The sequence below is a fragment of the Mustela lutreola genome, chromosome 17 (genome assembly GCF_030435805.1).
Source record: "Mustela lutreola isolate mMusLut2 chromosome 17, mMusLut2.pri, whole genome shotgun sequence".
Taxonomy (NCBI): Eukaryota; Metazoa; Chordata; class Mammalia; order Carnivora; family Mustelidae; genus Mustela; species Mustela lutreola.
Window position 1 is genome coordinate 680,170 of NC_081306.1, and position 21,440 is coordinate 701,609.

The following is a 21,440-nucleotide window of genomic DNA, read 5'->3' on the forward strand; positions in this document are numbered from 1 at the left end:
CCACGGCTTCAGACTGCCCCCGCCCCCACCTCTGGCTTGAACTTTTTGTGCTCGGATAACGGGAAAGTGCCACGGTCCTTTCCCACGGTCCTTTTGGAGGGCCCCATCCCCTCAGGGAAATCTGATTGCTCTCGTGCTTGCTTGGCTTGCTTTTCTTTTCTTTTCTTTTTTTTTTTTTTTTAACTCTTCAAGTGTTCCAGGCACTGTAAGTTCTCTGGGCTCATAAGGAAAGTTTATTGGTCCCAATTAGCAGCCCCATTAAGGAGGAAAATTAGAGTCTTAATGAGCTTCCTCTGATTAGCAAAATAACAGGTTTCCCAGCCTCGGGCATCAGAGGGGTGGGGTGAGAGCCTCCTTCCCCCGTGGGTGTCAGATCCTTCTCTAGCCCCCAGTCGGGGTTCAGAGGGTTATGACTGATGAGCTTTTAATTACACACTTACATTCATTTACCGGCTTAGTTGTGATCTTAAGATCTGGAGCAGGAATCGGGCCTGCAGGGGTAGGGGGGCCGCTGTGAGAACGGACGCCGGAAAAATGGGGAGGTGGGAAACTGAAGTTCAGCCGAGGAGGAACACGGCCTGGGGCCAGCAGGTGAAGGAGTCGGGCTTGGGAAGTAAAGACACTTGCAGATCAGCTGCGATCGTGTTCCTCTCTTCTCCCCTGTCCCCCTCCCCCAGGCTCCCTGGAACACTGGGCAGTCCTGAGCTCTGGGATGGAGCCCGAGACGGCGCTGTGGGGCCCCGATCTGCAGGGTCCTGAACAGAGCCCCAGCGATGCTCACAGAGGTGAGGGCCACGAGAAGGGACTGCAGGCCTGACAAGACAGCGGCCCGCTTCAGGGAGGGGCCCAGACTCTGGGGGACACCCAGGGGAGGGAAGAGCGCCCCGGCCCCGTGTTCTGAAAGGAAATGGGGGCTGGAGACTCCCTTTCTCTCTGTAGGTGCCGAGAGTGGGAACGAGAGCCCTCCGCAGGAAAGCTCTGGGGAGGAGGTCATCTTGGGAGATCCCGCTCAGAGTCCAGAATTCAAGGACCCTGCAGAGATGGCCCCGGAGAGACCCTCCCAGGATCCGACAGTCTCTCAGGACTCCCCAACCCCACTGGGTCACCCCAACCCCTTGGACCAGCAGACCGCTCTGGATCCCCCCGCCCCCGAGGTGGTCCCTACGCCCTCGGACTGGACCAAGGCCTGTGAGGCCAGCTGGCAGTGGGGCACTCTGACCACGTGGAACAGCCCTCCCGGGGTCCCAGCCAATGAGCCCAGCCTCCGGGAGCTGGTGCAGGGCCGCCCTTCCGGGGCCGAGAAGCCCTACATTTGCAACGAGTGTGGCAAGAGCTTCAGCCAGTGGTCCAAGCTGCTGCGCCACCAGCGCATCCACACGGGCGAGCGGCCCAACACCTGCTCCGAGTGCGGCAAGAGCTTCACGCAGAGCTCGCACCTGGTGCAGCACCAGCGCACGCACACCGGCGAGAAGCCCTACAAGTGCCCGGACTGCGGCAAGTGCTTCAGCTGGAGCTCCAACCTGGTGCAGCACCAGCGCACGCACACGGGCGAGAAGCCCTACAAGTGCACGGAGTGCGAGAAGGCCTTCACCCAGAGCACCAACCTCATCAAGCACCAGCGCTCGCACACGGGCGAGAAGCCGTACAAGTGCGGCGAGTGCCGGCGCGCCTTCTACCGCAGCTCGGACCTCATCCAGCACCAGGCCACGCACACGGGCGAGAAGCCGTACAAGTGCCCCGAGTGCGGCAAGCGCTTCGGCCAGAACCACAACCTCCTCAAGCACCAGAAGATCCACGCCGGCGAGAAGCCGTACCGCTGCACCGAGTGCGGCAAGAGCTTCATCCAGAGCTCGGAGCTGACCCAGCACCAGCGCACGCACACCGGCGAGAAGCCCTACGAGTGCCTGGAGTGCGGCAAGAGCTTCGGCCACAGCTCCACCCTCATCAAGCACCAGCGGACCCACCTGCGCGAGGACCCGTTCAAGTGCCCCGTGTGCGGCAAGACCTTCACGCTGAGCGCCACGCTGCTGCGGCACCAGCGCACGCACACGGGCGAGCGGCCCTACAAGTGCCCCGAGTGCGGCAAGAGCTTCAGCGTCAGCTCCAACCTCATCAACCACCAGCGCATCCACCGCGGCGAGCGGCCCTACATCTGCGCGGACTGCGGCAAGAGCTTCATCATGAGCTCCACGCTCATCCGCCACCAGCGCATCCACACGGGCGAGAAGCCCTACAAGTGCTCCGACTGCGGCAAGAGCTTCATCCGCAGCTCCCACCTCATCCAGCACCGGCGCACGCACACGGGCGAGAAGCCCTACAAGTGCCCCGAGTGCGGCAAGAGCTTCAGCCAGAGCTCCAACCTCATCACCCACGTGCGCACGCACATGGATGAGAACCTGTTCGTGTGCTCCGACTGCGGGAAGGCCTTCCTGGAGGCGCACGAGCTGGAGCAGCATCGCGTGGTCCACGAGAGGGGCAAGACCCCGGCGCGCAGAGCTCAGGGCGACAGCCTGCTGGGGCTGGGCGACCCCGCCCTGTTGACCCCGCCCCCAGGAGCCAAACCACACAAGTGTCTTGTCTGCGGAAAGGGCTTCAACGACGAAGGCATCTTCATGCAGCACCAGCGGATCCACATCGGAGAAAACCCCTACAAAAACTCGGATGGCCTCACCGCACACCCAGCCCCCAAGGCGCCTCAGTTCCGACCCGCCAGGCTCCCCTTCGGAGGCAATTCCTACCCAGGAGCTGCGGAGGGCCGAGCTGAACCCCCCGGACAGCCCTTTAAAATGCCCGAGGGGCAGGAGAGCTTCAGCCAAAGGCTGGGCCTGCTCTCTTCCAAGTCCTACATTTGTTCCCACTGTGGAGAAAGTTTTCTGGATCGGGCCGTGCTCCTCCAGCATCAGCTCACCCACGGCAATGAAAAGCCCTTTCTCTTCCCTGATTATAGGATTGGTCTAGGGGAAGGGGCCGGGCCCAGCCCCTTCCTAAGTGGAAAGCCCTTTAAATGCCCTGAATGCAAAAAGAGCTTTGGCCTCAGCTCTGAGCTGTTGCTGCACCAGAAAGTCCACGCAGGTGGGAAATCCCAGAAGAGTCCGGAGCTGGGGAAGAGCTCGGAGCTGGGGAAGAGCTCTTCTGTCCTTCTGGAGCACCTCAGGAGCCCCCTGGGGGCCAGGCCCTACAGCTGCTCAGATTGTGGGGCCTCCTTTCTTGATCGCCTGGCGCTCACCCGGCACCAGGAGACCCACACCCAAGAAAAGCCCCCCACACCTGAGGATCCCCCTCCAGAGCCAGCCACCCTGTCCACGGGCCAGGAAGGTGCGGCAGAGGCCCCCACCCCCACGGGGAGTGGCCACCATGGGGACGGGGAAAACCCCAAGACCGTCTTGGAAGAAAAGCCCTATTTGTGCCCTGAGTGTGGAGACGGCTTCACGGAAGTCACAGCCCTCCTCCTCCATCGGAGCTGCCACCCTGGGGTCACCTTGTGAAATGGGTCTGGAGACCAAGGGCCTCTCTCTCCTGAGAGGAACACTGGCTCTCCCCAGAGATGGTGTGGGGGGGAAGGAGGAAAACCCTATCCGGTTGTAGAGAAGCGGAGGATAAAGAACCCGGGGTAAAAATAGTTCTTTTACATCAGTGACGAGAAACCCTATAAAAATGTTGGTGGGAACCACTTAATAAGGCAGTAGAGAAAAACTGTTGGGTTAGAAACCCTCTAAATATGTAGGAAAAAAAAAAAAAAAGCCCTTTAAGTCTGTAGCAGAAAAACCCTATAAACCATAGTGGATAAAAGCCCTATTAATTGTAGGAAGAGGTCCCAATACGTCTCTAGACAACCCTATAAAACTGTATCAAAATCCTTGTGAAACTATAGGGTCGGGGAAGTGCAGGGAATCCAGTGGCATTGACTTGAAAGGAGTGACCCTCAGAAGGTGTAGCAGAGCCTCCCGAGGACTTGTCCGCAGTGTCCCTCCCCCTGGAGTTCGGAGGGGGCCTCTCTCCCAGAAGCCTTGGACAGTGGCGCTGAGGAAAGCGTTCAGCTGGGGACTAGTGTGGGGAGAGGAGAGAAACGAGGGATGAGGAGCCCCCAGGCCCACAGAGAAGAACTGACCCAGGGAGCTAGGAGGAGAAAGTTCACTCGCTGCCCTGGGGCTTCCTCGGGGGCCGAGGCCGCTCTTAGGGGATCGCGTGTTAGAGGAAGAGGCCCACGGAATTCCTTAGGAGGGAGAACCCAAAAATGGGGAAGGAAAAAAAAAAAAGTGATGTCAAGCCTTTTTAAAGGCTCAAGTTTGGGGTGCATAGAAACTTCAAAGAATACTGGGTAACCACCACAATAGGGGGCAGGGAGGGATTTCTGGGATTTCTTTGAGGAGAGCAAGCCAAGGTGACGCGGTGTCCGGATGGAGGCCAGCAAACTCGGGGCTGCCCAGTGCTCCCCGTTTCCGGGAGCTTGTTAAGCTGCAAGTGCAAGCAGATCCCAGCTCCGGCCACCAGGGCTCTCCTGGAGACTTCGACTCCAAGAGGCCTCCCCAGATGGAGGGTCCCGCCTACCCATTCTCAGGTCTCACCGTCAGGAGCTGTCTCCTGCCATCTAGCTAACTGCCACCAGACTCGCTGCCGTGGCAGCTCGCGTGCTTGAATTCTGTCCTCAGTGGAGAGGGGGAACCCGCTGCTAGTCGACCTCCAAAGAATAAAGCCCTTCAGAGACTCCAGGCTTGTGTGTGGTTAAATCCTCCCTAGACTTCTCTTCTCCGAGTCAAAAGAGCTACGTGTCGGTTCTCTGCGGCCACGAGGGACAGCGAGTCGACAGAACAGAGCGCTCGGATTAGCTGGCAACCTGCTTTTTTAAGCCTCACTCTCCCGTCTGAGCTGTTAGCCAGGCTGCTGGCGGGATGAGCCAGCCGGCACGTAGTGGCGGGCATCCAGACACCCCCAGATGGGGCCATGGGTCCCTGAAGAGCATCCGGAGGCCTGACCACCTTCCTCGCGCTGGTACTTGGAGCACTCTGAGGTGGGGATGACCCACCCGATCGTGGCCTTGGAAGGGGACAGACCCCACCTCTCCTCCTCAGCCAGAATCCTCCAGAGGGAAATGGAAGGATGAGAAACCCGCTCCCGGCCAGGCCCGTCTCCCATCCTCATACACACACAGGGATGCTCCTTCATTAACCCAGCCCAGCCCGCTACCATGACTGGGGGTGTGTGTGTGCGGGCGGCAGGGGTTGGGGGCATACAGAGACTGCTGCCCTAGGAAATGGTCGGGCGGAAACTCTCGCGACCCCTGTAACAAGAGCCACCCTCTAGCCCAGGAGACCCTGAAAGGAGAGGACTCCGTCCGGTGCTGGGTCCAAAGGAAGTGCCGCGGGCCCCACGCTGGCACCTGCTGTGCGCTGCGGTCCTCGACTCGGAGAACGGAGATGCTGGCTGAGGGGGCCTTTCCCTGGAGAGGGCGACCCGCGTTCCTCAGAGCTGTGGAAGAGACCTCTAATCCCACGACCTAAAAGCCCGAAAGGTGAGAGCACTTCAGCCTTCATCTCTCCTGCCCGCCTGAGGAGATGACCTTAAGTTCAAAGGATCGAAATCTAGAACACTGTAGGAAGAAAAGCCCAGGCCCGCTGGGGAGAAGGGAGTGGCCGGCCTTGGGTAGTGGTGGGGAGACCCTGGTCGCCGTCTGCCTAAAGCCGCAGCCCACCCAAGTGCCGGGTCAGGAAGCACTGCTGAGAGGGGAGAAGGGATCTGCCCCCCGAATCTCTACCGACAGAAGCATCAGCAGAGGGGGTGTCCCTGTGAGACTAAGGAAGAGGAGACCGTCCTCCAAGTCAAAGCAGATTTGTTCTAAGACGGTAGTAGAAAGAAACCAGTTGTAGAGACAAACCCCTTGTAAAGCTAGAAACAGCTCCGCTTGGAAACAGGTCTGAGGACTCGGTCTTCGGAAGAGTCCGGGAGAGCAGCCTGTGGGGCTCCGGGGCCGGTCGGGGGCGGTAGCGGGGGACGTGGTCAGTGTGGTCGGAGGCCGGCCGTCAGCCTGCTGAGGACTAGGGTGTAGCATACGTAGTAGGACGCTTGCATGTGTGGGGACAGGTGAGTGCCAGCGGTCTTGGCTCCGGTGCTGAATGGATGACGCGGGCATGACTAGTTGGGGTCCGGGCTTTTGTAGCAGGAAAGGGGCAGGATCGGAGACCTTTGGGGCATGACCTGTGCTCTCTTGCCCACGTCCCCAGACGTCTTTACCCAGGTGCTTCCCTCCCAGAGCGAGCTGCATCTTGGGAGGAACGAAGCAGGGAGCTGGCTTGGGGAGGCGGCCGTGTCCAGAGTCCCTCCGGCCAGATGAGGCGAAGGCCCAGGGGGACAGTCGTGGCACATGCCCGCCAGAACTCAGTCCAAAAGGTGCAGCATAGCCAGACCCTCTTGTCCGGCTCCTCGCAGGCCTGGCTTCAGCAGTGCCCTGGGGGAGGGGCCCAACAGACCGGTCGCAGGGGCACTGGCGAAAGCAGAGGGGAGAGGAGACCCTGATCTGAGCTTAGGGAGCAACTTGAACCTCTGTGGAGGTCACATGGGAACTCGACAGAACTGGGCATGGATCCTGAATGGTGGGGACACGTGAAACGGTCACAGCCAAGAGGGGAGACTCCGTGACCCTGCTCCGGAGGCGAGCAGCCCCCAGACGCCTTGGCCCCCATTAGGGAAGCCCCACTCAACCTGACTTGTCCCCGTGGAGTGAAGAGAGGCCCCACTTTTGAGTGTTGTGTGTCAATAACAGTGTTGTGTCACCGGTGGTCATGTTGATTAGTCGAAGAGAATAAAGGGAGTAAGGTTTCCCAGGTGTTTCCTGTCTTGTCTTTCAAGCCTGGACCCGCAGAAGGCGCTCTGTCCTCTCCCGGGGCCAGGGGCTCTGTGTCTGCTCAAAAGCTCAGCTGGGCCCCTTCTCGCAGCTGCCCTCAAATTCCCACACGTTGCTCACAGGGAGAAGCCAGAGGGTTTATGGATCGTCAAAATCCCCGTGCTAGGGAGAAACACGTGGGGATGGTGGCAGAGCCAAGCAGCTCTTGTTGGTGCCCGGCTTTTGCCACCAGCAAAATGACCGCTGGGCGGCTGCCTGGTGATCCTGGCACTTACTGGCTCTGGTCCAGCCAGGCGGCCCCAGGGAGGCCTCTCCTGTCACAAGGAAAAGCTCCAAAGATCTAGTTCCAAAAGCCGGTGGCACCTCCCCTGGTCCGCCTGGGGCCCAGTCAGCCCACCTCTGGAACAGAGCCTCCTAGACCCTGAAGAGGCATGGGTGGAGCTCTCCCCCCAGGAGGCAGCGACAAGCCCTCACTGTGTGGAGAGGCTCGGAGGAGGGCACCCCTTGCCCAAGATCCACAGGAAGGCAGCAAGGGAAACCAGAACGGGCAGGAGCAGGCTCCGTACCCAGCCAAACCTGTCCTCCCCCAGCATGGGACCTGCCTGGGCCTGGCCTGGGCTCCACACTGTCTGGCCAGGCGGGGCTGCCCTCGCTGAATCCTCGGTGCCAGGCCTGCCTCAGCTGCCATCTCCGGGGCCTAGGCCGGGCCACGGCCCCCTGAACAGCCACCTGAGAGCCACAGTTGCTTTAACCTGTAGCCTGCCTCTGCCCCGGCCTGCAGGGAGCCTCCTGTCCCAGCCAGGAAGCTTTCTCTCCACTTTCTCTGCACCTCTCTGACCCAGACCTCCAGCGCAGTCTCGCGGTCTCTCTCCTTCCCCTTCCCTGTCGGGAAAGCCGGAAGTGGGGCAGTAAGTTAGGGACAAGGGACTTGCCTTTCACGGGGAGGCGAGCAGGGAAGATGATCCTGCGTTCTGGGCTCACCATCCTGGTCCCAGCGCAGGAGTCTTCAGTCAAGTGAGGGGACTTCAGGGAGCACAGTGATTGGTTCGGAGACTTAGCACAAAGGGCTGTGGACCCAGACACGGTGCCTGCCACAGCAGAGGGTCAGGAAGCTGGCTGGAGGAAGTGACCTGAGGCAAAGGGCAAGGGGTGGGGTGGCGTGGGGGGTAGAACGTGCAGAACACTACGCTGGCTAGGCGGTAGCACAGAGACCAGTAGAGACAGGTAAGGCAGAGAACAGAAGCCAGAGTGGGGTGCACCTTGCCTGAGGAGCCTGGGGTTAGGGCACCATCTGGAGGAGAGAGACGACCTTGCCCTCCGCCCTCCCCACCATGGTGGCGGTTTTGTAGGTCGAACTCAGGAGGGAGAACTGGATCTTAGCAGCGTAGCTGTAGCCAAAGCCGCGGATAAAGACGGAAAGTAGTGAAAAAAGGAGAGGGGGTAGCCTAGGATGGGAGGAGCAGGGCGGGCAGAAGACGGCGTGAGAACAACCAGGAGTGCCGCACCACGGTCCAAGGAAGTTTCAGAGAGTGGGCAGTGCCAGACACGCCGCCGGACTGCACGGCCAATCCCGCAGCAGTAGCTCTAGTTCTAGCTAGAACAGGTGCATTCACCATGAGGCCTGCTGAGGTGGAGCTCTGGCCCATCCTAGGGGCCCAGGGTATCACAGAGCCACGGAGGCCACTGGGGGTTACTGGGGATTGTCAGGATCTGACCTGAGAGAAGGGACCTGACCAGCCCCGGAGGCAGAGCCTCCCAGAGATTCTGGCATCTTTATTCTCTGCGCTTCGCTTGAGAAAGTGGTCTGATGCCCACCAGACGAGACAGGAGTTGTGACTTCTCGGAATCCGGACCCCAGCCAGACCGACCTTTGGGGAGGTGATGGGCAGTCGCTAGTGTGCACTGAAAGCGCGCGTGGAGACGACTCCCGAGAAAGGTGGTGCTCGCGGGGGGCTGGCGGACCCCGACCCGCGCGGGGCAGCCCTGCTCTCGGAGCCGGCCCGCGTCTCTGTGATGCAACAGGCCGCGTTTCCGCAGCCTGGCGTGCGCTGCGCTCGGGCGGCCGACACTTCCCCAACGGCGCGATGCCGTCGCCGGCCGCGGCCCGGGTCTCGGTGAGCGCGCCCACCGCGGCCGGCCCGGCGCCGGAGGTCACCGCAGCCCGCGGCTCCGCCTCTACTCCGACCTGGTCCGGCCGCCGCGACCCCGCCGCGACCCCAGACGCCAGGTGCAGCCCGAAGGCGGACGAGGCCGCGAGCCCCCGCAGAGGAGCGGCCGCCGAGGGGGCCGCGGGGCCGCGCGAAGGCGCGACGGCGGCCACCACCCTGCGCCCGACCCCGGCCCCCAGCTCCGACGGGGCCGGCCCCGGCAGGAGCCCCCCGACGGCCGCAGTGAAGGCTCCACCCGCGGACCCGACAGGCCGCTGAGCCCACGGGCAGCCGTCCGCGCGGGCACAGTGCAATGAAGGAGGTCACCGCGGCGCTGCTCTCGTCTGTCCGCTCGCGGGGGCGGGGACGGGGCGGGACGCCGGCGGGAGGGGACAGCTCGCAGCCTGCGTCCGGGCCGGGCAGGCACACGCCGGGCACCCGCTCACCGCACGGAGGAGCCCCGCGGCCCGGTGCCAGCGACGGACTACATCTCCCGGGGTGCAACGCGGCGCTCCCGCATCCCGGCAGCCCATGCGAGCGAGGGGCGCGGCGAGCCCGGCGGAGGGGCTCCGGGGCCGCCAGGATCCCCGCCGAGCGTCACCACCACGGGGGCGGGCAGCGAGGGGCCGGCTGCACGCACGAACGGGCGCCTTCCCCCTGCAGACGTGCTCCTCCTGCGAGCGGACTCCGGCATCCGAGCGGCAGTTAGGTCCAAATGGAACTCGACGCTGGGTGGTTAGGGGAGGTCTATGGAGGGCCTTGGGGTTCCCGTGCCAGCCAGGGCAGCGACGGGAGAAGTGTAGCAGCCCAAGCCTGGGACATTTAGGGCAGGAAGAGGGGGACGTTTATTCATAACAATTAACAGCCTGTACAAGAGCTCTCTAGAGCAGGGCCTGCAGGTCCGAACGGGCCCTTGCACCTGCCAGCAGCTCCACCTTCCAGGCCGCCGTCTGCCGCCTTCGCACCCCATGGGCGTTTGCTTGGGCAGGCGGCACAGGAAGCATCATGGGGACAGGCTCAGTCACAGGGTGTTCGATGAAGCTCCTCCACCTGGAATGATTGGAAGTTGGCCCAGCCCCTCGTCTGTCCCTTCCCCTCCTGGGAAACTCCGCCTCCACTGCAGTTAAGGCCATCAAGATGAAAGCAGGGTCAGGCTGGGGACCCAGTGGAGTCTTGGGAAGCACGGGACGGGGGCAGGTGAGTGGGTTTGGAAAAGAAACAGAGATGGTGTGGGGGAGGCTGATCGGAATAGAAACTGATGATCTCGCTTCAGCACTCCGGAGATGAGCGCAAGGCGACCGCAGCAGCCGGAATCCCCCCAAAAGAGGACCGTGCCCCCCACCCAGGGGGTACCTCCTTAGGCCCTTAGCGTAGGAGCCAGACCAAAGAGCCCAGGGGAGTCCACAGGAGGGAAGCCCCACCCAAGTGTGGAAAGTCTCCCTGGGCCCTAGAGTTGAGGGGCTGGGGAAAGTGGCCCACCCTTGGTCCTCACTTGTGGGTAAGCAGGTAGCAAATGAGCATTCTCTTGGGTAGGAGGTCACAGCCTGGGGGATCACACCCTTTGGACTAGGATGGGCCCGTGGAGACAGGGGACTAGGAGTCAGCCTGTGGAGAAGGGCTAGGGCCAGCTTCCGGGAAGCTCAGGTGAGTGCTCCAGGCTCCACAAGCTGCTCAGAGCAGACCCCTCCTGCAGGGCAGCTGCGCCCCAGGCTACATCTCTGACTGTGGGGAGAAGACAGAATGGAACGTGACAGATCTTACTCCCATCAGCATGCACTGGGACCCCCAAACCAATGAGGTGGAGAGGGGCTGGGCCCACAGGGTCTGGAATGGAGCGTAGGGGCCACTGAACGTGGGGTAGGGAGGGACTGGAGGCACAGCCCCCGGGTCCGTGGGTGTTCCGAAGTCCCCTGAGTTGCGGGTTCAGCTGATGTAGACACGGTGGAAGTCGTGGGCACCGAAGGCCGCGTTGCACTTGGGGCACTTCCTCTGGCGGGCCTCATAGCGGCCCCGCACACACTCGAAGCAGAAGACGTGGAAGCACTTGGTAAGGACCGCGTCCTTCTTGCGGGTGTTACAGCAGGGGCAGGTCAGCCGCGCCTAGGCCGGGCAAAGGCAGCAGCTCGGGCCCAGTCCTGATGGCACCCAGACCCTGAGCTGAGGGCAGGAGGTGGTCCAGGCCACGCCCACCACATACAGACTAACTCTCCCCAGAACCAAGAGGTGGGGCAGAGCGCTCTCTGGACAAGGACTGAGCAAGCTCTCAGGACTTGACAAAAGCAGAGTCTGGATTCTACCCTGCTCACCGGTACCCGTGAACAACACGTCCCCGCTCAAGGCTGACACTCTACAGGCTCAGCCTGGGCTCCTCTGCCCTGGGGCTCGAGCTCTCACTCCTCTGGCCGCCTCTGGCCAAACCCCAGTCTTAGCTGAAGCTGTCTGTCTACCTCTCCTCCTGCGCACCTGCTAAGTCACAGCTGGGCAGAGCGGTGCCACCGGAAATCCGCCGTCTCTACCCTGAACTGAGCGCACGCCTGGTGCCACCCAGAGATCTGGCTGGGTCCCTGGACTCACTCTTCTCTACGAAGGTTTACAAATCTCCTCTCCTGACGCCCCCCACCGGCCACCAGATCTCCCCTCTAAGTCCGGGAATCCGTCCACTCCGCATCCCCCAACAGTCCTCCTCCGCTCGCCCGGCTTGAAATCGCAGCCCAGCCGACTGCGACTGCGCCACGATCAGGCGTTCCCCCGCTCGCAACCCACCCCAGGCAAGCTCTCTCATCTGGGAAACCTCCCCCCCCCCCCCGCCCCACGGCCGGCCCTCAGCTGCCTCTGCGTCCTCAGGGCCAAACCACAGGCTTCTCTTCCTCTCTCACGGAAGCTTTGGGGTCCCAAGGGGAAAGAATGGGCCGTCTCTTACCGGGCCACAGACCCACCCTGGGGGACCACAGCTGATGGAGTGCCCCCCGCTGCCTCTGCTCACGACCCCCCAACCCCGTCGTCCAGACAGTCTCCTGCTTCAAGGGCCTCCCCAACAAGCTTCCCCCGGGCACCTCATTTTCAACATCCTGGAGACACACCGTCCGCCACCACCTGCTTCTCCACAGTCTCCCTAATGCCGTCACATGCCCCTAGTCACCCAGCTCGTTTCTCAAATCCGGGACGCCGGCGCTCAGCACCTCCCGCCGCCTCCCTCTGCGCATCGACCCACGCGCAGTCCGAGCACTTCTGCCTCCTGATCTGTCGCACACCCAGGCTAGCTCCCTGTCCACTCTTTGCCTCAGTGACTCCAACAGCGGAACGGGCTTCTCTGCCTCTAGTCTGCCCCTCCTCTGCGGATCTAACAGCACATCAGGCCACATCACTCTCTGACTTAAAACCCTTTGACGTCTCCATGCGGCCTGCAGGATAAGCCACGCAGCTCAGCCGGACCCACCACACGCTCCAGGGTCTGACGCCTCAGGTTTTCCTCGGATGACAGTCATTCCAGGAAGCCTGCTAACCCCCGGAGCTGCCATGCGCCCGGCCTCTGCCACCACCGCGCGCATCACTCAGAATACTCGGCCACCTCCTCTTGATCGGCTTCAAGAGGTCCGACACTCAGGCTAGCTCCCGGCCCTCCCACGCCCGGGCCTGGCCCAAGCACACACACGGCACCTGGGCAGCTGTTCGAGTCCCCACAACCAAGGTGCTGTCCACTTTCTGCGACTCGTTTCGGGGGTCCCCAGACTGTGCACTCCAGCTGTCACCAACTCGCCATCTGCGAGTTCCTGGGTGACGGGGCCTGCCTCTGCCCCGAGCCCCACCTTGTACTCTTTGATCTCCTCCTGGAGGATTTCATCGGCGTCCGCGTACACCTCCACCTTCCGCTGCTTCTCCAGCTTGCGCCGCAGCCGTGAGATGTCCTCCTGGGGCAGGGGGAAGACCAGTTAAGTGCAAGGGTTCTCCTTCAGAAGCACCCAGCCCCAGGCCACAGCAGTGACCCTGAGCCACACGGCCCCTGCCCCACACACACACCTGAGCCCTCTTGAGATTGAAGCTCTCCTTCTCACGAGCAGCCCGGCTCTCCGCCAGGCAGGGCTGGATCTCTCGCAGCCGCGTCTGCACGTGCTCCAGCTGCACCTTCAAATCCTCGGCCAGCTGGGCCGCTTCCACAGCCTGCGGGTGGGATGGGGGGCACCGATCACCTGAGCCTGGGAGTCAGGCGTGCCGAGCCACGCTCCAGATGCCTGTGCTCCGTGTTCCAGTGACTCTTGCTTTTGGGATCAAGTCCGGTATCGTCACGAGAATCGGTCCTGCCTCCTGACCTCCCCACTTTCGCCTCCCCCCGTTCTCCACAGCTCCCGACACACTCCCCCGCACAGCCGCATGATGCGCAGCCCATCCTTCAGCCTCCGCGGGGCTCTTCTCTGCTCCCCTCAACTCCCACAGCGCACACACTTCTTCCCGGTGGCCCCCAAGTCCCAGCTCACACTCAGCTCCCGAGCCAGGCTCCCCCGTTTTCCTTTCACGGCACCTTAGTGTCCTTCACAAGACTTACTGGGATCAGCAACAGCCTATTTCTCCTGTGGGACTATTGGCTGGTTATTTGCCCCTCGAGACCGGAGGGTCCCACCTCTGGTAGGGCCCCCTGGTTCCAGGTTCTCCGCAGCACTCAGTGCCACGGGCTCACAGCAAGGGCATGACTACGACTGCTTTAATGAAGGAAATGGGGAAGAAAATGAAAACCAATGTTGACCTTCAGCCTGAGGTTTCATACAACTCTGTGACAAGGACCAGCATGCCTACTTTACAGCCAACCAACACGGTGCCCAAAACGTGGGTTATGGAGCCAAGGAGATCCAGGGCCCAATTCCAGGTCCGCTCTTTCCTGAGCAAGTCGGCTGCCCGCCCTAAGCCTCCGTTTCCTCACTGAGGAAAGCAAGTAACAACACACACCGCCTCACGACCGTTCCGAGACCAAAATGCAAGCGGCCAGAGATAAGGCTCAGCGCGGGGACTGGAGCCCGGTAAGCCGTCCAGACATGAGCTGGGCTGGGAGCCGGGGCCCAGCAAGGCTTCAGCTGTGAGCCGCCATCTCAGGCTGCTTTCTCCCCTGGGGCCTGGCCTCACCTTCCTCTTGTTGAGCTCCAGGGCCTGGCTGCGCAGCGTCAGCTCCTTCTCCACACCCCCAAGGCTGCCCTGCAAGGCCCGCTCTTTCTCCTCCAGCTTCTGCACGGTCAGCAGCTGGGCATCCACCTGAGGTCAGGGGTGCTGGCTCAGTGCTGGGGAGCCGCTGGCCCTTCCGGCTCCAGCCTGCAAGCCCCAAGCAGCCTTACCTGGGACTTCAGCCCCAGAACTTGCTCGCCCAGCTCGTCCTTCTCCTCCCGCAGCAGCTTGTGAATCTGGTTGGCCTTGATCCGCTCCGACATCAGCTTGAAGTTGGCGTCATCCTTCTCCCGAAGCTGCTGCAGCAGCCGCCCGTTCTGCTCCTGCATGTCTTCGAAAGCCTGGCCGGTCACATCCATCTCGGACAGCAGAGCCTCTTCTTCCTGCGGCCAACGGGCAAAGAGGACCCCGAGTACGGAAACCGTGGGAGAACAGAGCTGAACAGCGTGGGCCCCGACCATCTGCTGGACGCGCTCCACAAGGAGTCACGGGAAGCCCAACACTCAGAAGCAGGCGGACCGCAGGGGCTCTCACCTGCTTGGTAGCACCCAGCTTGCGCTGCAGGTGCTCGATCTGCTCCTCCGCCTGCCGAATGCGCCGCAGGGCGTCCTCGTCGGCGATTTTTTTGCTTTCCCGCCTGTCCCTCTCCTCCAGTTCCCGAATACGGTTCCGCAGCTCATCAACCTACAGCCACCAGAGAGTGAGCGCTGGCCACAGCCTGCTGCTGACCCAGGGCACTGCTCTGGTCAGCACTCCCCAGGGCAGCCTCTGTGCAGGCCCTGCAGGCCCTACCTGCCCTCACCTCAGCCTTGGCCTTGCGTTCAGCTGCCATGAGCTGCACCTTATCCCGCTGTTCCTTGGGTGCTGACTTGTACATGTCCAGCAGCAGCTTCATCTCCTTCTGGCTTTCTTGGGCCTTCCTGGGGAGCCACAGGAGGAAGGCTTGGTGACTGGGGCTGGAGGTCACTTTGGCAGGGGTGCGAGGGAAACAGGAAGAGGGGCTCACTTGAGCTCTGCTCGGAGACCTTTGAGGAGCTCTGACTCCTTCCTCTTGGCCTCCTCCACCTTGGCCTTCTCCCGATCAGCCCTTGAGAGAGCTGAGGCTACAGATGGGGGTCCCAGGCCAGGCCCTTCCCGCTCCCGAAGCTCCCGCTTGGGCCTGGGCTCAGGTTCTCGGCCCCGAGAAGAGGAGCCCTGGGACCCAGGAGTTAGGGCCTGGGCATCCTCCTCAGAGGGGACCAGCTCGTCCTTCTTCACCGAGGAGGCAGTGGTGGTGGCACCAGGCACTGAAGCCATCTCCTTTCTGCCGTCAGGGGCAGTGACAGGGCCTGGCCCACCCTCTTCTTTCCCTGGGGCCGGGGCACTGAGGCTGGAGTCCTCTGGGTGGCCCAGGCTGGGGATGGAGTGGGTTGAGCCGCTGGCCTGGGCCCGGAGCTGCAAAGACAGAGAACAGGGCTGAGGTGAGACAGTGCTCGCCCAGGTCCAGCCAAGGGTCTTCCCAGGCAGCCCCTCACCTTGCCGATCTCCGCCTGCACTTCCCGCAGCTTCCGCTTGTACCGCTGGGCGTCCCCCTTCAGCTGGTGGTTGTGGTTCTGGAGGCTGCTGATCAGGTGGCGCATCTCCCGGTTGATGGGTCCTAGGAGAGGGTTGGGAAGAAGTAGTTCGACTGGCCTCGGCACAAAGGGCCCAAGCCCTCCATGGGGGAAGAAAGGGAGCCGCAGCCATCACTCCCACTGCGGACGACAGGGCAACTGAGGCCTTATGTAGAGCGTGATCACCTCAAAGTGATAACCTAGCCTCAAAGGAAACTCACCCAAAACTAACACGAGACTTCCTACTTGGGTTATTTCTGTTAACGTAAATTTTGTTTTAGTGTTTCCAAATTTCCTTTAAAGGAACTTATGACTAATATTCACCCAAGTAAATGAGTCCGCTTTCTTTGTACTTTTCAACAAACGTCACCTTGTAAATTTCACTTCTCTGGCCTCCAGAACCGAGACCCCAACCCCCTTCTCCCCATGCTTCCTATCTTTCTTCCCTGCTTTCTTCTTCTGGACGTATTTGCCACCATCTAAGATCTGGTTAGGCAGGTCTATTTTTTACTTTGTTGTCTTCCTTCGCTACAATACTGTTCCACAATACCAGGAATCGTCTGTGTTTTGTTCATGGACATAATCCCAAAGCCTGGAAAAGAGCCCAGCTCATCGATCGTGTTCAAAAATCTTCATAAAATGAGCGAATACCTCTGAGAGAGACACGGTAGGGCCAGAGAACCACAGGCGGGGCCGAGAGCTCATGTTCTGGCTGTGCCTGCTCTGTCAACCACCTCACCTGGTTGTGACCCTCACCGTGACTTTGGGTCCGGTGGCAGGAGCCCCGTTTTGGCCAGGGAGAGGAGGCTCTGCGAAAGGAAGGGGCTTCACCCCCTCGCATCTGGATAAGCGGCAACCCCACACCAGGGACGAGCAATCCCAGATAAGGTCCCCCCTCCACCCTGCTCTCACCACGTACCCGCCTGCTCGTTGGCCGCCAGGTTCTGTTCGAACTCGATGCGCAGCATCTCGTACTCCTTGCGTACCTGGGCCAGCGTGTCCTCCAGCTGGATGACCTCCGTGCGCAGCTTCTTCTGCAGCCCCAGCTCATCGCTCTGTAGGTTGAAGCGTCAAGGACCCTGAGCCCCCTAGCAAACTCCTCTCCTTGCATCCCCCGAGTCCCCCCCGACCTCAGGCTTCCGTGGCTTGGGGCGAACTTATTCCCAAGGGACCCCTGGCAGCACACAGGGGCTGCAAAGGCCAGCGACACCTTGACACTGAGGTCTGCTCCAAGGCCGTACCTCCATGTGCTCAATATGTCTCAGGTGGGAATTCTTGGTAGCCAGCAGCAGCCCCCGGGCCTCATCAAGCTGCGTCTTCACTTGCAGAGACTCGTTGTAGAGCAGCGAGAACTGGGCCTGCAGCATTCGGTACTCCCCCGTTTCCCGCACCACCTCCTCAGGAAGGCTCCGCAGGGCCACCTACGGTCAGGGTGCCCATGAGCGATCAGCAACGGGATTCAGGACCTGGCCACTACCTTGCAGGTTTAGGCCTCCCAGTCCCCAACAGGGCCCACCTTGAGGCGCTCGTTGGTCCGCACAGCTCCCTGAAGTTCGGCCTGCAGCTTCTCCAGCTCTGCCATCCGGCTGTTGGCCAGTTCTTGGTTCTCCTCCAACTCCGCATTCAGCATCTCAAACTGCAAAATGGGAGGAGCTACGGGAGGCAGGGCCGGGCCGGGATGCGGGCTTCCCTCTCATCCCCACCCAAGGTGGGCAGTAATGGGTTCTGAAGCCCCAGGGACAAGCCAAACCCAAGCGTTTTCCTAAGGGCTTCCAGGTAAGTAGGAGAAAACACTACGTCATCAGTGCTGGGAACCAAAGCTCATAACTGACAGGGAATCAGAAAAACCTTCCTGAAAGACCTGAAAAGGAACCCGAATTAAGGCTTAACAGGGAACAATGATCCTCACAGGACCAAAAAATATGTTCGATGAACAAGAAGTGAGACAGCCCTCCCGGTGAGACGGCTCCTTCAGCTAAGCATGCCAGTCAACTCCAACACACTTCCCTTTCCGCTCCCTTTTTTTCTGAAGATTTATTTACTTTCACGTGTGAGAGAGAGAGTGTGCATGTGCATGAGTGGGGTAGGGACAGAGAGAGAAGCAGACTCTCCACTGAGCAGGGAGCCTGACAGGGGACTCGACCCCAGGACCTAGTGATCACGACTCGAGCTGAAGGCACACACTTAACCTGATAAACCACCCAAGTGCCCTCGTCTGTGTCTTTTCTGTGCTTTTCCTTTGGGGCACCTTTAACCACCTGATGAACTATCTTACTTCCTGTTTATTCCCCCCACTAGAACCCGAGTTCCATGAAAGCTTTGCTTTTTGTCTCTTTTGTCTTCGCCTGTGCCTGCTTCCAAGCACCGTGCCTACGATTTAACGTTAATAATTACTTACTAAATACACAAATCAATGAATAAAACAGAGCAGCATGAATGACAGGGAACGGACTCAGAGCATGCAGCTCTCTGTCCTAAATTCTGAGGAGACTTTCATGGGTGGGGCCGAGGTTGTAGGAGGAACGGGAAGAATGGTGCCTACTCACCTTCTGCATGCTGAGTGTGATCTGGCCCCCCTGGAAGCCGGAGGAGCTCCCAGACACATAGTAGCCAGAGTTGAGCTGCGGAGAGACAGACCCATGGGGGTGGAGGAGAGAAGCAAGGGCTCCACGTGCCTAGCTGTGGCTCCGTCTGACCCAGCACCCAAGCCCCACCTGCTCTAAGGCTTCCGCCAGGTGCTTATTGAGCTTCTGCTCACGCTTGCGCAGCTTCTCAATGTCCCACTGCAGGTCCTCCACCGTCGTCTCCATCTCCAGCACCTTGGTCTCTGCTGATGTCACTTTATCCTGGAGCTCAGAGTACTGGAGACAATGACAGGGTCAGATGCTTAGAGCAGGGAACTTGGGTCCCTGAGAGCCTTCGTATGCGTCTAATCCAAACCCTGCCCTGGTTTTAATCCCACCTCCAATGAGATGCGGTGGTGCTTCTCCTGTAGCTGCGTGGCCAAGTCCTGCAGCCGCCGGTTCTCACGACCCAGCTCCCGGGTGCGTGCCCGAGCCACCTCACCGGGGGGCTCACTGTCCCCTGAGAAGGCAGGGCTCGGGTAAGAGCCAAATCCAAGGCCATGGGGCAAAGTACTAACTCATTCTGGAGTCTACTATGTGCCCAGTGTGATCCACCAGCTGTCTTGCCAGTTTCTCAGGACAAAGCCCGGAGTCTTTTATCTCCACTGCACAAAGGAGGAAACCAGCTCAGAGAGGAGAACCATCTGCCCAGAATGACAGGACTAGGGCTGGGAGAGCCTGTCAGCCTGCAAAGCCTGGACACTTGCTACTACGCTTTGTGGGTCAGCCACTGTAACTAAGATCTGTGCAGTGTTCCAGAGAAGTCTCCAGCTGGAAGGCAGTGGCCCCAGAAGCATCAACTCCTCCCACCTCTCTGGAGCGCAACCCCACGAACCAAGGGCAGAGCCGCATCTACTAACTACCGCTTTCCCAAGAACGTGGTTAATTCATTCCCTGGAGAATTATGGCTGCCCCTGGACTCGGGCATTGGGGGGACACAACCAGACACAAGTGGGGACGGACACCTCTGCGGTGGGACACAGAGAACTAACCTCGGCTGTACACTCGCTGACAGAGTTCCTCCACCCGGCGCTGCAGGCGGTCTGAGGCCTCTACGACTCGGGACACGGCGGCCTTGGAGAACTCCATCCGGCCCTGCAGCTGCAGCTCCACCTCCTCACTACTGCTGGCGCCCAGGGCCACCACAAAAGCCAATGCTGGCTCACTGAGCGGGGGCCGCAGCTGCACGGGCAGGGGCTCTGTGGGAGGTGGACAGACCCTCATGAGGATCTCATGAGGTTGAGAGCAGCAGTTACCGCCACTCCATACCAAGTTCCAGACTGAGCCCTTTGACGCCCTGTGGCTCACGGATTCAGCACGCGCAGTGCCCGTTAATACACTGGTGTCCCCATCATCAAAGTGAAACTACGGAGGCCCAGGAAACTTAAGTAATTTCAAGGCCACGGAGCTTCCAAATCATGCCTCAGGGAAGCCGCCTCTGTGTTCGCCATCTCAACGAGACCCACACGCAAGTGCACATACACTAATTCCCTTTCATGGGCTCCTATTCTTTTTACTTGTGGTTTATAATCACTTCCTCCCCGATGGCAAAGACAGTGTTTCTTTTTTGGCTTATCTTTGTCTCATCCAAGGCTGTTACAGTATGAATTCACAACTATCACTTGGTATTGTTATTTTCTGAATTAAATGAGTGTCAAACCTGACACGCACTATGAACCAGGTCACTCAGATTCCAAAGCCTGGGGCCCGAGTCCTTAACCGCTATTGCTCGCTATCCAAACATGCAGTCAAATGTGTGTCTGCGTGAAAGGTGGGGAGGAACTCAGGAGATTAATACAAAAGTTCCCTCTTCAGCAGGACCCTTCCCAGGACTTAATTAAGCTCCCCAGCTCCTAGGGCTCTGGCCCTACCCCTCAGGTCCGACGTCCCTGGCTCTGTGAGAGGGGTCTCATCACGCGTCGGCCCCTCCTGGGTCCCAGGCGCCTCTGTCCCTCCAGACAGCTCCCCCTGGCTCTCATGGTGTCGGAGAAGGGCTTCCACAGTTTCATCCAGCTGAAGGGAGAAAGCACCAAAAGCGTTATGACTCCCTCAGGTGCTGCCCAGCGCGACGCTCGCTTCCCAGGAGAGCAGTCTGAGGACGGGCAGCTGGATGGAGGCCGGGTCTTGGGAAGCAGAGGGACAGCCACCTGGGCCCAGTAGCGATTGACAATGAGGAGCGTGGCGTCATCTGTGGCCTGCCGCTTCTCCAGCTTCTCGATCCGCTCTCGGAGCTCGTCCTCACAAGCCTGCCGCTGTTCCAGCCGCTCTGCTAGTTTCTTGTTCTTGAACTGCAGCACCTTGAGGTCCATCTCCTCCTACCAAAGGGGAACAAACGGAGAGGAGAGGGTCAAGCAGGGCCCCAGAGGGCAATCACGAGGGAGAGAGGAGCGCGCTGGGGCGGCGAGGGCAGGACCCCACCGTAACCACCGGCAGGACCTACGGACATCTAGGCACCCAGGAGAAAGCCGCTAATCGAGCGGGGGGCCAAGGCCTGCTGCTGCCTGTGTCTAACTCTCGGGTCTCTGACAAGCCGCGCGCTGCGGCCAGCCCGTTCCCCGTCTGCAGACAGCGGGCAGAGGTCCGTCCCCGGCTTCTCAGCCGCGCGTGCTGGAAGCGGCCCCGCTCGCCTGGGGAGCAGGGAGCACAGGCTCCGGACGGTCCGGCGCTCGGAGACGGGACGAGCGGGGAGCGCCGGGCCAGGGCCCCACGCACCGTGGACGAGATGCCGCCCAGGCGGATGGGCTCTATCAGCGTGGTGGTGGTCTTCTCCTCGCGGCTCGGCTTCTTCTCCGGGGGCCCCGAGCCCCCGTCGCCCGCGGCGCGCTTGTTGCCGGGTCCGGACATGGCCGCGGCTGCGGGGAGCGCCGCAGGGTCTCCCGAGGGACGGCAGGAGGGCGTCGGCGGCACTCCCGTCACCTGAAGACGACCGAGGGCAGAGGTGGCGAGGCGGCCAGTGCTCCGCAGCCCCAGGCCTTCCCCGCACACGCCTGCCGGGACTCTCACCCGCGGCGGGCCCGGCCTCGCGCCATCTTGGACTGCACCGGACGTCACCGGCCTCGTCGGCGCACTGCGCAGGCGCCGCAGGCAACGC

At 60.9% G+C, this 21,440-nt stretch overlaps 2 protein-coding genes across 2 annotated transcripts; one reads left to right on the plus strand and one right to left on the minus strand.

The window, feature by feature from the left end:
* The first annotated feature begins 683 nt into the window (after nt 1-683).
* Nucleotides 684-6,815, plus strand: ZNF629 (zinc finger protein 629). The gene is made up of 2 exons (XM_059154362.1): nt 684-785; nt 940-6,815. The coding sequence occupies exons 1-2, from the start codon at nt 713-715 to the stop codon at nt 3,483-3,485; spliced, it is 2,619 nt and encodes an 872-aa protein (XP_059010345.1). The 5' UTR covers nt 684-712; the 3' UTR covers nt 3,486-6,815.
* Nucleotides 6,816-9,806: 2,991 nt separating this feature from the next.
* RNF40 (ring finger protein 40) lies at nt 9,807-21,420 on the minus strand. The gene is made up of 19 exons (XM_059154361.1): nt 21,062-21,420; nt 20,497-20,664; nt 20,221-20,362; nt 19,342-19,548; nt 18,688-18,809; nt 18,440-18,586; nt 18,272-18,346; nt 17,242-17,361; nt 16,967-17,146; nt 16,645-16,780; nt 15,648-15,769; nt 15,140-15,567; nt 14,936-15,053; nt 14,668-14,817; nt 14,304-14,516; nt 14,098-14,223; nt 13,003-13,143; nt 12,792-12,893; nt 9,807-11,085 (listed from the first exon to the last, which is right to left on the minus strand). Exons 1-19 carry the CDS (start codon nt 21,191-21,193, stop codon nt 10,909-10,911), a joined length of 3,006 nt encoding a protein of 1,001 aa, XP_059010344.1. The 5' UTR covers nt 21,194-21,420; the 3' UTR covers nt 9,807-10,908.
* Nucleotides 21,421-21,440: the final 20 nt, after the last annotated feature.

Bases quoted from the DNA above. Each gene is read 5' to 3' on its own strand.
- ZNF629 (XM_059154362.1), top strand. From the start codon at position 713: ATGGAGCCCGAGACGGCGCTGTGGGGCCCCGATCTGCAGGGTCCTGAA. The intron at 786-939 runs GTGAGGGCCACG...TTCTCTCTGTAG, and splicing joins CCCCAGCGATGCTCACAGAG to GTGCCGAGAGTGGGAACGAG.
- RNF40 (XM_059154361.1), bottom strand. From the start codon at position 21,193: ATGTCCGGACCCGGCAACAAGCGCGCCGCGGGCGACGGGGGCTCGGGG. The intron at 15,054-15,139 runs GTGAGCCCCTCT...GTGGCTCCCCAG, and splicing joins GGTCTCCGAGCAGAGCTCAA to GAAGGCCCAAGAAAGCCAGA. The intron at 12,894-13,002 runs GTGTGTGTGTGG...CCCCTGCCCCAG, and splicing joins TCAATCTCAAGAGGGCTCAG to GAGGACATCTCACGGCTGCG.